General features: G+C 39.6%; 1 protein-coding gene across 1 annotated transcript in view; it reads left to right on the top strand.

Annotated features, from left to right (window-relative positions):
* Positions 1-13,738, top strand: part of LOC149300018 (A-kinase anchor protein 13-like) — a 93,932-nt gene that overhangs the window by 63,560 nt on the left and 16,634 nt on the right. The window contains exon 18 of the mRNA XM_089485506.1: positions 6,173-6,347. Coding sequence (XP_089341632.1) covers positions 6,173-6,347 — 175 coding nt within the window. The remainder of the gene's footprint in view (positions 1-6,172; positions 6,348-13,738) is intronic.

Raw genomic sequence — 13,738 nt, 5'->3', positions numbered from 1 at the left:
ATGGGGGTCAAATGTATTTCAGTTAATGCTCAGGGGTTGATCTCGCCGATCAAACGAAATAGAGTATATGCTTGCCTACGCAAGGAAAAGATCGATGTTGCTTTTTTTCAGGAGACACACTGGAGGAACATTGACAAAATCAAATGGGGTGGTGCATTATACCCATATAATTACCAAGCTTTAATGCTAGACAAAAAAAAGAGAGGAGTAGCAATCATGTTCTCAAACAGAGATAATATAAATATAAAGTAATAAATTAAAGAAATAAAATTAAAGTATCTTGAACAAGATAAAGAAGGATGTTACCTTATATGGGTGGGCACAATAAATGACGTAAAATACACGCTTGTAAACATCTATTTTTCAAATACAGCGCCCCTTACACACCTTCAAAAGATTTTGGATAAAGTAGATAAAGTGGGCACTTATTCTAGCTGGTGACTTCAACTGTTTTTTAGATGAGAATATGGATAAAGAAGTTGGTAAACATAAGTCTATTACAAAAAATCTAAAGAAAAAAGAGCTAAATCCTTTAGTAAAATCATACAAAGAGCTAATCTTTATGATTTATGGAGATTAAAACACCCTACAACAAAAGATTATTCTCATTTTTCAAAAGTGCATTATACTTTTTCTAGAATCGATATAATTTTTGGAGACGATAAAGCACTAAACCAACTGGAACAAATAACTATGAGAGAGAATGTCTGGTCAGATCATAGCTATATCCTGTTCAACTTAAAAGATAGGTGGGATCCTTTTTCAAACAAAACATGGCGTCTAGATGATTCTATTCTTTACTCTGAAGAGAATAGGAATTATATTTCGGAGATGTCTAAGATCTTTTTCTTAGAAAATAAGGCATGTCAAACAACCCATGTAATCAGATGGTGTGCCTTTAAGGCGGTCATAAGGGATATTTCATTAAAATAAAAAATAAAAAGATGAAACTGAATTATGAGCAACCGCTAAATGAATTATATATTTCCTACTACAAATTGTCATCCAAAGCCAAGCTTGATCCTACCCTGGGATATAAAAATCTACTACAATCCTTTAGAGAAAAAACTAGATACTCTATGGATAAACTCAGAGAAAGATATTATCATAAAAGTAATAGACCAGACAAAATAATGACCAACCAACTTAAAAAGAAGAGAGCCAATGATACAATAATTTAAAATTGTTTCAGACGGAAGTAGTAAACTTACTCCGGAAGATGTGGCAGAGAGCTTTAGGTCTTATTATGAAAAACTCTATAGTATCCCAACAAAAACTAGTGACACAAAAATAGAGGAGTATTTGGAATTGGCAAGCCTACCGGTTCTATCAGATGATCAAAGAGAATTATTACATAGACCAATCGAGAAAAAAGAATTAAGTAATATAATCGATAAACTTCAAAAATATAAAACCCCAGGCCCAGATGGATTCACTAATTTTTTCTATAAAATTTTAAAAACAGACATAATGGACCAACTATTGGCCATGTATGAAGAGATCTCAAAAGAGGGTATATGCTCAAGAGATTTTACAGGAACATCAAATTGTTTTCTGCGATATTGGTAGAAAGATTAAAACCTATGCTGAATACTTTAATCTATCAAGATCAGGTAGGTTTTGTACCAGGCAGAGATTCTACCAATAACATTCGACGCTTGATAGATGAATTGGATCATGCCGAAAAGGAGGGATACCCCCTCCTGATCCTTTCATTAGATGCTGAGAAAGCATTTGATAGGGTCAGCTGGGGGTTTCTTAAAGCCACACTTAGATCATTTGGAATTACTGGTTGGTTCTATAATGCTATTTGTTCTCTCTATTCAAATCCTAGTGCACGAGTTGTCGGCCATGGGCTTTGCTCCAGTTGGTTTAACCTTCAAAATGGAACCAGACAAGGTTGCCCTTTGTCTCCTTTACTATATATTCTCACACTAGAATCTTTTGCTAATAAGATAAGAAAAAACCATGACATAACGGGTATTAAAATTAATAATGAAGAATTTAAAATCTCATTATATGCAGATGATGTGGTCATCTCGTTGTGTAATCCAATAACTTCAATAAAGCACTTCATACAAGAAGTCGATACATACAGCTTAGTCTCGAACTATAAACTTAATTTAAACAAAACTATAGTTCAAGCTAAAAACATTAATCGCCAAGATATGGAGACTTTACTTGAATGTTATGATTTAAACATAAATGTAAATGAACTTGAACATCTTGGAATTATTATTCCCATAAAAACTGAAAATATTGTTGAAAAAACTTCCTTCGTCTATTGAGATCAACAAATGAATCCATTAGAGAATGGCGTAGAGTTGAACTATCGTGGTGGGGCCGAATAAATGCCCTTAAGTCATATCTAATGCCAAAATGGCACTATCTATTTAGAATGCTTCCACTAAAATTCCCACAGAGTTGGCTTGACATCATAAACTCCAGTTTTACTAATTTTGTTTGGAAAGGGAAGAAACCTAGAATCAACAATAAGTTGATGAGTACTCGGTTCAGAGACAGAGGAATGGGTTTCCCTCAAATAAAACAATCATATCAGGCTAGTATTATATACCATATTGCCAAAAGTTGTCAGGATATATCCAAACGAGAGGCCTGGTATACGATAGAACAAAATCTATGTGAAGCTAGCAGCTTAAATACATTTATTTGGCCCCTAAAAGATAGGGATGTATTAATACAAATTAAGGGGAAAAACAAAGTATTAGAAAATATACTACCTGAATGGTTCCAGTTTAAAAAGAGATTAGGTATTAAGGACAAATTAATTGACTCTTTAAATTTTACTATAATACAAGAAATTATCGCCGACATTTCCCTTAGACCTTAGATACAGGCTGGAGTTAATTCACTGGCTGATATCATGTCAAATGGAAAGATGATCTCTTTCCAAACGCTACTAAGTAAATTTAAGTCACTTAATTTAACTATCTTCAATTATCTACGGATAAAGAATTGTATAAACAAACAAGTTTTAGGCACTCACAATATTATACTTCAGAAATTAGCTCAACTGTTTAGCCCTAACCACCAAGCAAAACTATTCTCTAAATGCTCAGAACTAATGAGGATAATAGAAGGAAATAGTAACATAGTAACATAGTTCATAAGGTTGAAAAAAGACCAAAGTCCATCAAGTTCAACCTATATACATATTGTGTCCCTACTGTGTTGATCCAGAGGAAGGCAAAAAAACCTTTATGAAGCAGATGCCAATTGCCCCATACCAGGGGGAAAATTCCTTCCCGACTCAAAATATGGCAATCAGAATAAATCCTTGGATCAACGTTCTGTCCCTATTAATCTAATATCCATAACTTGTAATATTATTGCTTTCAAGAAACATGTCCAGGCTCCTTTTGAACTCTTTTATTGAGTTTACCATAACCACTTCCTCTGGCAGAGAGTTCCATAATCTCACCGCTCTTACTGTAAAGAACCCCCGTCTGTGCTGGTGTAGAAACCTTCTTTCCTCCAACCGTAGAGGATGTCCCCTTGTTATAGATACAGTCCTGGGTATAAATAGGTCCTGGGAGTGATCTCTGTACTGTCCCCTTATATATTTATACATAGTTATTAAATCCCCCCTAAGCCGTCTTTTTTCCAAACTAAATAACCCTAATTCTGATAATCTTTCTGGGTACTGTAGTCCTCCCATTCCCCTTATTACTCTGGTTGCCCGTCTTTGAACCCTCTCCAGTTCCACTATATCTTTCTTGTACACTGGTGCCCAGTACTGTACACAGTATTCCATGTGTGGTCTGACTAGTGACTTGTACAGTGGTAGAATTATTTCCTTGTCGTGGGCATCTATGCCCCTTTTGATGCACCCCATGATTTTATTTGCCTTAGCAGCAGCTGCCTGACACTGGTCGCTACAGGTAAATTTACTGTTAACTAAAACTCCTAAGTCCTTTTCCATGTCAGTCGTCCCCAGTGTTTTCCCATTTAATACATATTCCCAGCCTGGATTTTTCTTCCCCATGTGCATAACCTTACATTTATCTGTGTTGAACCTCATCTGCCACATCCCAGCCCAAGCCTCCAACCTATGCAGATCCATTTGTAATCGTGCACTGTCCTCTATTGTGTTAACCAGGTTACAGAGCTTAGTATCGTCTGCAAAGATTGATACTTTACTATACAATCCCTCTACAAGGTCATTAATAAATATATTAAAAAGAATAGGACCCAAAACTGACCCCTGTGGTACCCCACTAGCAACAGTAACCCACTCAGAGTATGTACCATTAATAACCATCCTCTGTTTCCTATCACTGAGCCAGTTACTTACCCACATACACACATTCTCCCCCAGCCCAAGCATTCTCAATCATATCTACAATAGCACGATGGGAAAAAGAACTAAACATTAAAATTCCAATAACTGACTGGTTAACTGCGATTAGGAGGTTATCCTCTAGGATACACGATCTCTCTCTTCTTGAGACTCAACTGAAAGTTATATATAAATGGTACTTAGTACCAACACGCATAGCACATATGTCTCCGCTTGGCTCTAACATATGTTGGCGCTGCAATCAATCAATAGGAACATATTTACAGATATGGTGGTCATGCCCCCCCATAGTTAGTAGATTCTGGAAAGAGATTCTGCACTTTTTAGAAAAAATAGACAATATTGTTATTCCAGAATCCCCAGCCTCGCTTTTATTACATTTAGGTTGGCCCTCTCTAAATCAAGTAACTATCCATATCTGTCTAGCAGCTAAAAGACTCATAGCTAAGCAATGGAAACAAAATTGCTGTCCTACCTTGACGCAGTTTGAGTCTCAATTAAAATTCCAAATTACGATGGAAAAGGAGGTCTCATGGACACTATATTCCTCCTTTAAAAGAACTCAAGTGTGGGATTCATGTCTCCATAGAATAAATACCTTGAATTTTGGTTGCAATAGTACTCATCTATAGACTTACCTCTTTCATCTATAGACTTACCTCTTTCCTCAGCTTTATTGTATTTTTTTTTGTATATGATTGTATGGTACATGTAAATCTCTATGTAAATCACTATTCTCTACTATTTTATAAAAGAAAATAAATATGAATTTGAAAAAAAAAAAAAATCTTCTGATGTGCTGAAGAAATTGCCACCATAGCTGTGGTTTTGTAAAAGCAGAAGTCCGTGTCTTTAGTTAAAACTTCCTTCCTTGCCCATGTTTTGTTTTTATAACACCATGAGATGCATAGAGACGGCTTAAGCCACACAGCCGGCATGGATTGACCATTTTGCCCCTTTTGGGTGCGCTCCCTAAGAAAAACATGCCTTGGGGTAAATGTATTGATGGGTCGCAGAGGAGGTGGGGATTCTGGCATATTGAGGTAAGGAGAGGTTTTCATTCTCATCACTATTGGAGTATAATTTGGTACAAAGCTTTTTTTTGCAAGGAAGCAATGTTTCTGGAAACAGACAACTCTAGTTGTGCGAGACCTTTATGATTTTTTTATGGGATGATCAAATGCAATTTAAAAAAAAAAAAAAAATTATCCTAAAAATTATTTGTAAAGAATAAAAAAAATACAGTGGGTTAGAAACCTCCATTTGTTTTGGAATTACATTCTTATGGTTTTGCTTGATTATTCCTCACCATTGGTTATATTACTCTTTCACATTTATTATTACTAATAAATGAATTCCCTGGTGCTAAAATCTATGTAAGTGACCGTTCTTTTTTAAGTACCGATTGAGCTCGTTTTGGAAATCAAATTACAGGATTTTTTAGAGAGACAAAACAACAATGTGAAGTTACAAGCAGAGTCCTCTAAAATGAATGTTTATGCCCGATAATTTAGGTCAGGATTAAAGTATATAGCCGTATGGATGTGTAGGAGGCAAGGACTGCGTAAATACAACATAAACATGCAGCTATAGTAGAGGACCTGTCTGTACGGCTTCCGTATTATAGGAGAATTCTGGTGGACATAAAATGGACAACCGCTATCAAGACCCCCAAAACTCAATAAACAGAGGCAAAATAGTGTGGCAAAAGTGTGCAAAACCGCTGAGATTATCTAAAGCTATGTCGAATCATGCCATTCCTTTTCCATTAGCTTTTTTCTCTCTTTTTGTCGTTAAGTGGCAAACTTCTCCCTGCCTCCTTCTACAAAGCCTTTTCCCTTTACTTAACAGGAGAAAGAAAAGGAAAAGGAGAAGACGAAAGAAAAAGACAAGGACCCAAAGGAAAAAGAGAGAGATAAAAAGACTGTGAACGGCCACCTCTTTAGCTCTACCCCTTTGGTGGGGCCGATCTCCTGCAACAACTGTTCCAAGGGATTCGCCGGGAAAGATGGCTACCTCTGTGCAAGTAAGTCATCGCCGATCGTCGCCTTTATTCCCTGCCTCGTCTTTGTTATGTATGACCCCCATGAAGAGGGGGCTTAAGCGTGAGTGACCACAATGGGTTATAAAATAAACCTTCTGCTTTTTTTTCTCTGCTTGTTTATAAGGAGAGCATTGCCCAACACGCAGAACTAGATATTTCCGCTTTATTGGACCTTTTTTGTTTGTTACAAGGACATTACGACACTTGCCGAGCATCTGTTACAAGCAGAGCGGTGCAATTCTTGCAGTGGCTTCCTTCGCTTGCTGTATTAGATGTAATTATTCCCCCCTTTGCGCAAGCTGAATGAAAGTGTCTGTTTAAAGTAGATGTTGTGTTTATTCCCTTTCTCAGCGGGTGCTCATTCAGATTTAGGGTGTGTAAAGAAACACCGAATTTGACGGCAGATGAGAGCCATCTAGTCTGCCCCTTTTTCCCGCTGTAAAGACTCAGACTTTAATCAACCCTTCATCTTGGCTTCAATTCAGGATGGATTTGCATCGTGTTTAAATTCCCTTGCCGTATTAACCTCTAACACTTCTGCAGGGAGGCTGTTTAACTCATCTACCACCTTCTCAGTAATGTCTCTATATTCCTTACATTACATCTAAGCTTCTAACCCTCTAGCTAGGTGATGACCTCTTGTTCTAATATTTCTCCTCCTCTTAAATAAACTTCTCACATCTCCTCGCTCTCCTCTTTCCTCCATGCTTTACTCATTGAGATCCCTTGGTGTTTCCTGATCTTTATTATCCTGCAAACCATTTAAGTAGCCCTCCTCTGAACGCTCTCCATTATGTCTATATTCTCATGGAGGTGAGGGCTGACCAGAGATCTGCAATGGGCCAAGTGGCTAATATCCTTCTTAAATAAATCATGGCTGTTTTCATATCTAACAATCCTCGAGGGAAGCCTGCCCCCATGGGTCCCGTCCTTTCCCTGTACCGGAGTGCGAGGTGTCCTCATACCTCTCCCCCACAAGTCAGAGAAACTATTAATCAGGGGCAATAATATTCATTAAGGATGAAGCTACTGCCCTCCTCAAACACGATGTGCCCGGTATACTGGGACAAATAGTCTGACAAAAGATGGCACCCAGCGCTTTGAATTCCATATGTATGACAATGCTATTAATCGTTGTGTTCCGTTTGCTAAATATGACACTTTTATGTGTATTCTCATGTTTTCAGCAAGGTCTGTCCCTGCTTATAACCCCTAACGGGAAGCACAGTCCTTCCTCAGGGCTGATTTTCCTCGGGAAGATGGTCCCAGTGTCCTGTAGCGCGGGGCGATCTCAGAGCCGGATTCTTTCTGGTTTAGAAACTGCTTTTGCTATAGTATATACAATAGCTGTTGGTGGTTTATGATGTCATACCCATATGATAAAATTTTTACGCAGTGGGAATTGTGTAGGCGCGTTATATTTAATTATAAACATGGATGATGAAACGCAACTGGTTTGACCAGATGATAAAACGGGTACGTATTTATACACAAGTATTTTTAGATCTGTATACAGTACATATTGTACCCGATTCTCACGTTTCAAAACCAAGAGGCTGGTTTTTCTAACTAATAATAATATTTTTTTTGTATTTGAATTGACAAAATGGCCAAAGTGGACATAACTCATTGCATACGCTGAAATGGATCAAACCCCCCGTAGAGAGTTTGTCTCTAGCTCGTTATTCTTTTTTTTTTTTTTTTTTTTAAGACGCAGATGAGTGGATTCCGTGTTCGGCGGACTGTTACTGGGACACATAGACTCCATTTGGACAGTTCTGTTGAAAGTCAAATATGTTTTTTTTTTCTATATCTATTTTAATGAGTAACTGCCTTAAAAATCGCATCCATTCTTCACTACCCAGAAAAGGTTTAGTGCTGAGAAGTTTGTGTTCTTGAAAGCTCGGCCTGACAGCCGTCCCGTCTACATCTCCGTGGATTACGATGGCGCTGTATAAATCCATAAATACTCATTGCATCCATTTATTCTGTTCACTTTTTGGTATTTTTGAAAATCAGATCAAAACGCTAGGGATTTCCACCCGTTTCCATGGTGATTACTCCACGGTTAGAAATGTAGCCCGGTATTGTTGTCTCTGAGGATGTTTGTGTCGGGTATGCGGAGGTTGATGGTACATGCCGGTGAGTAATTGTGCGGCATTATCTGCATTCCTCTGTGCTTGTACATAAACATACAGCGCTCCACCTCTTTGCTGCTCGCCGAATGGCCGCTGCGGGCTTTACGTGTTTAGGTTACACCTGTTGGACCTTCATTCAGCCAGCTGGTGGATCTGCAAACATGCAGCTTTATTGCGTCCGCGGAGCAAGTAAGTTCCAGTTTTACTATTGAAAGGGGAGAGGTACTTGGCATTAGCAAGCGGCTTTTTCCATTTTAGTCTTTTTTTTTTTTTTTTTTTATTATAAATTGGCGTTGCTCTCGGGTTCTCTGTTCGTAAAGTACATCACGTGCAGGATAGCCTTATGTTTCTCACAAGCATTCCTGCAATCCCCCATATCTGCCGGAAGGCAGTTCAATGCATGGACCACACTTTCTGTAAAGCAGTTCTTATTTTTGGTCTGTATTTTGTCTTATTTTACAAATCACTGGTGAAAGTAGGGTTTTATATATGATATACGTGTCTCTGAAATCCAGCTGTTATGTGTATATAGTGCATGCAAAATGGTTTCTGTCCCTGAATGGCAGTTCTGTGCGGCATGATTAAATTGATTGCGTTTTTAGTTGGGGACTTGATAGCACACTTTGTATTAAAACAATAGTTCACCAGAGTTTAGATCACTGAAATGTTCTAGAAGTCTCTACTGCTCCGTCCCTGGCAGTGTTTGTGTTATGGACAGAGAGGTTGGCAAAACACAAAAAGGTCCCAATTTGACCTCTTTTCCTCCTTTGTGTGTGATATATATATATATATATATATATATTATATATAATTATATTCTGTAGCAACATCATATTCTCCGCAGCGCTGTACAATGGGATATATATATAAATGTGTGTGTGTGTGTATATATACCGTATTTGCTCGATTATAAGACGAGGTTTTTTTCAGAGCAAATGCTCTGAAAAATACCCCTCGTCTTCTAATCGGGGTCGTCTTCTAATCAGACCTCAAATAGAGGTCTGATTATGAGACTAAGATCCAGATCCCCCACACCGCTGCAGGGGACCTGGATCCTCCTGTCTCCCCCCCACACACTTACCGGTGCTTCCTGCTGTATTGCCGGGGCAGCGGGTTGACGTCTACTGATCTCTGACAGCCGGGGAAGGTATCCGCGACGGACGCAGACAAACCCCCGCTGCCAACTCCACCTCCTTCCGGCTGCAGTGGAAGGAGACGTCAACCCGCTGCCCCGGCAATACAGCAGGAAATTGGAAGCACCGGTAAGTGTGTGTGCGTGCGTGTGCGTGTTAAATGGGGGCATAGGGCATTTCTGGAATGCCTTATACCCCTATATGCCACTCTGGCACTTAGGGGGTTAAAAGCCATATTATGGGGCAGAGTGGCATATAGGGAGGTATAAGGCATTTCAGGAGGCAGAGTGGTGTTAAGGGGGAATTTAATAGAGCCCTCTGCCTCCTGAAATGCCTTATACCTCCCTATATGCCACTCTGCCCCATAATATGCCTTTTAACCCCCTAAATGCCAGAGTGGCATATAGGGGTATAAGGCATTTCTGGAGGCAGAGTGCTCTATACAATGCCTTTTAACTCCCTTAATGCCACTCTGCCTCCTGGAATGCCTTATACCTCCCTATATGCCACTCTGCCCCATAATATGCATTTTAACCCCCTAAATGCCAGAATGGGATATAGGGGTATAAGGCATTTCTGGAGGCAGAGTGGCACATAGGGGGTCAAAAGGCATACCATGGGGCACAGTGGCATATAGAGGGTTAAAAGGCATATCATGGGCCACAGTGCCATATTGGTGTGGCAAGCCTGGGGGCAGATGTGCGTAACTGGGGGACAGGTTGGAAAATACAAGGAAATAAAAACAAAAAAAATATTTTTTTATATATCATAGCTTTTATTTTAAAAAAAATGGTTTACATGAATTTACTGCTAAAACTTTTTTCCTATAGGGTCGTCTTATATTAAGGCTTTTTCTTTTTTTCCTAAGTTAATATTCAGATTTTGGGGGGTCGTCTTATAATCAGGGTCGTCTTATAATCGAGCAAATACGGTATATATATATATATATATATATATATATATATAAGTCCAAAATTAACAATTTCACACCAATTACCACTTTTTTAGCCCGGTGCCAAGTAGCTGCAACAGCAAATCATAAAACATCCAAAAATTGTTACCGGCACTCCAGGGACTTCTTTAAATAATCACTCCAGAAACTGCAGTTTTCTAATCAACGTTTCAGTCTGTTTATTAGACTTTCATCAGGACATATATATATATAAATGTAAGCTTTTATATAAAATGACGTATTAGAGTGAAATGCTGGTCGCCCTTCGTTTCTACGAGTCCAAATTGTTATGTGAGGCACTGCTTATTACTGATTTGTTTGCCTGTAGTACAGCACCTCTGAATATGATGGCGCTATATAAATCAATAAATAATGAATTACATGGGACACCAGGCTGACGGGACCCTTAGAGCAACTTAATTTCATAAACTAAGTTCACAATTGGCTGAAATTGATTTTATTTCACGTTTATAAATGTAGATGCAGTTTTTATTTCATCTACGTCTTCCAAAACAAGGAATCCCTAGCAAACGACGCACACGTTACTCACGCCGAGCTCAGCGCACCTCGGCAGTCCCTGAGATATGTAGCAGAGCATTCAGAGCGTTTCTCGCATGACACAAAATGAGTGATTGTGATCTATTTTTGGGAAAGACTCACCATGACTAAGACCCCCGCTGTTTTGATGAAGACCTTACACACTCGTTTGCTTGGTACCTGGGAAGCGAACGGCACGAAAGAGGAAGCAATTCCTTATCAGTGAAGCTGGGCCAGGGTTTTTTATGATGACGTAGCTGAGAAAATATTTTTTTTTTTGGAGGATACAAGTTCATGTAAATCACACAGATAAGGCAGAGCGCACGGAGAGCTTCAGGGAGAGGAGCCGGATAATGGCTGCAGCGTAAGGTAGGGAGACGCTGTTGAGCTCTATTACAAGGGACATTTAGACCACTCTTCTCAATCCAGAACGCAGGGCTGATAACCAGCAGCGGCCCCTCGTCGGCTCATAACTTCTGGTGTACGGCATTGTAGTCGCCAACCCTTGTCCGTCTTCGAGTTTTCGTTTTTTTTTTTTTTATTATTTAATCATGAAACTATTTCACACGGTTCAGATCTGAGACATGCTGTGGTTCCCGTATTCTCAGCCCTCGACCCCCTCCCCCCAACAGGTGTCAAGAAGGTATCTCTGCTTAATCACAGGTTTTACCGCTGTTAGTACAGGTGTATTGGAGAATGAGCTGCTGAATTGTGATCAGCTCCTATGTATATTTAACTCAACATTTTGTTGTTCTGCTGAAAAATTGAACTGGGGGGGGGGGTCACTTGTGATGGGTGGAAAATGTTGCTTCCTAAAGAGATGGAGCTCTGTTTTGTATGTAGATTGATGTTAATGTATATGTTCCTAAACAAAGCAAAATAGTTTCTTATGTCTTTTGTCCAAGTAGCGTTTTTTTGGTCTATATTTTAGCTCCGTTACTTAGATCCTTTAAACCATTTGCCTGCCTTTTGTGATATCTCAGTTCAGCAACTTGGTGATATGCGCCAAAGCATGACATCACCTGCGATGCATGCGCATGAGATTTGCCAGATGGTGCCGTAAATGTAAACATGCCATGTGAAGATGTCATTAAGAGAGTGTTTGCCAGTTGAGATCATCCAACCCCTAGCCCTCCCTAGTGTGGCTGTAAGGTTAAGCTCACATGAGCTCAGGTTAATCAATGGCCCGTTCTGTGTCACGGATCGAGATTTACCTGCGGTTGTCTTCAAATCGCTCTCAAACCCCCCGCGATCATCTTCTGTATTATAATTACTGGTGTCGGCAAGCACTGGACTATATATATATATTAAATATTTATATTTTATATATATAGTATTTATTGGAATCCCCTTTCATAAATCCCCCATAACACACACAGTATCATGAAGCATCGGCCCTTTTGCTTTGTACAGATCCAGTTGTAGGACTGTGGGATGGAAATACATTTCCGGGATGCAAATGCAAATTTTTTTTTGCATATGTCTTCACTAAATTTTTTTTTAATTCATATGTCTAACAAATTTCTTCACTGGGCTGCATCGCGCTGCAGCTGACGTGATGTAGAAATAGTGTAAGAATGATGGTCGATGCGTCATTCTCGGAGGAGTGAAAAGAACACATTGCGTTTCTCGGGTCTGTGTTGCAACACTGTAATTTTTTCCGTGACCTGTTTAACACGCAAAGCGCTTTAATCCCTTCAAGTGGTGAGCGATACGCTGCTCACCAGCCTAGCAGCCAAAGGGTTAAGAGTCTGATTCCTTGACAACCCGGTTATGTCATCCTGTAATTACATTGACATGTTCCATACAGCGATTGAGGTGCGGGGTGTTTGCCTAAATACACAAACATACCCAGACACAGCCTGGGAGCTGGGATCCCGCGCATGCTTTAACACGTGATCACGGGCCAGAGGACAAAATGAGCAGCCAGAGCGTGTAGCTGGAAAGCTAGTTACTGGGACATACTGTAAATAGGTTCTAGATTAATGAAGCATGACTTAATCACTTCCTATTCTTTCAAAGGCTGTCATAAGGTGCAAAGGGTCCAAGGATATCCCAAAGTGTATATGAGTATATGCTCACAGAAAATACACATCAACTATCAGTAAGGGCAGAAAAGAACCATGTGCCCCATCTAGTTCTTAACCAGTCTTTGGTCGCGTCTTAGATTCAAGATAGATAAATAAGCATCACGCTTCCTTATGCCGTTCTTTTTGTGCCCACGGTGACACCAACGTACATGCTAACCTCACACTCAATGAGCTATTCCTGCGCCCCCCCGGCGTCATCTGCAGCACTTAATGTGAGTTTGGGAGATTATTCATTAAAGCCCCCGCTGCGTTTTGGTATCTCTGTAACATCTCTTATGGGCAAAGTTTTTTTTCCCCACTCCAGGTTTGGCAAACAAAATACATTTGAATGCCTGATAAGAGCTTTGCTGGTGCCGCCTGGAATGCGGAGATCCCGGTATCTGTCGAGCAATTCTCTTGTTAAATGGATTTTAGTTAGCGGGCACATTTTTACTGTTCTTATATAAGTTTTCACCCTTCAAGTGCCAGCGAGGAGCCCAGACCTGAATGCGCTCTAGCTGTAACAGTTAACGGGATTGAGAGG

This window comes from Sceloporus occidentalis, unplaced genomic scaffold, assembly GCF_023333645.1.
Source record: "Sceloporus occidentalis isolate IW3139 unplaced genomic scaffold, rSceOcc1.0.p SCAF_26, whole genome shotgun sequence".
Taxonomy (NCBI): Eukaryota; Metazoa; Chordata; class Lepidosauria; order Squamata; family Phrynosomatidae; genus Sceloporus; species Sceloporus occidentalis.
The sequence above is the reverse complement of the archived record's forward strand: the minus strand, read 5'-3'. Positions and strand labels throughout refer to the sequence as shown.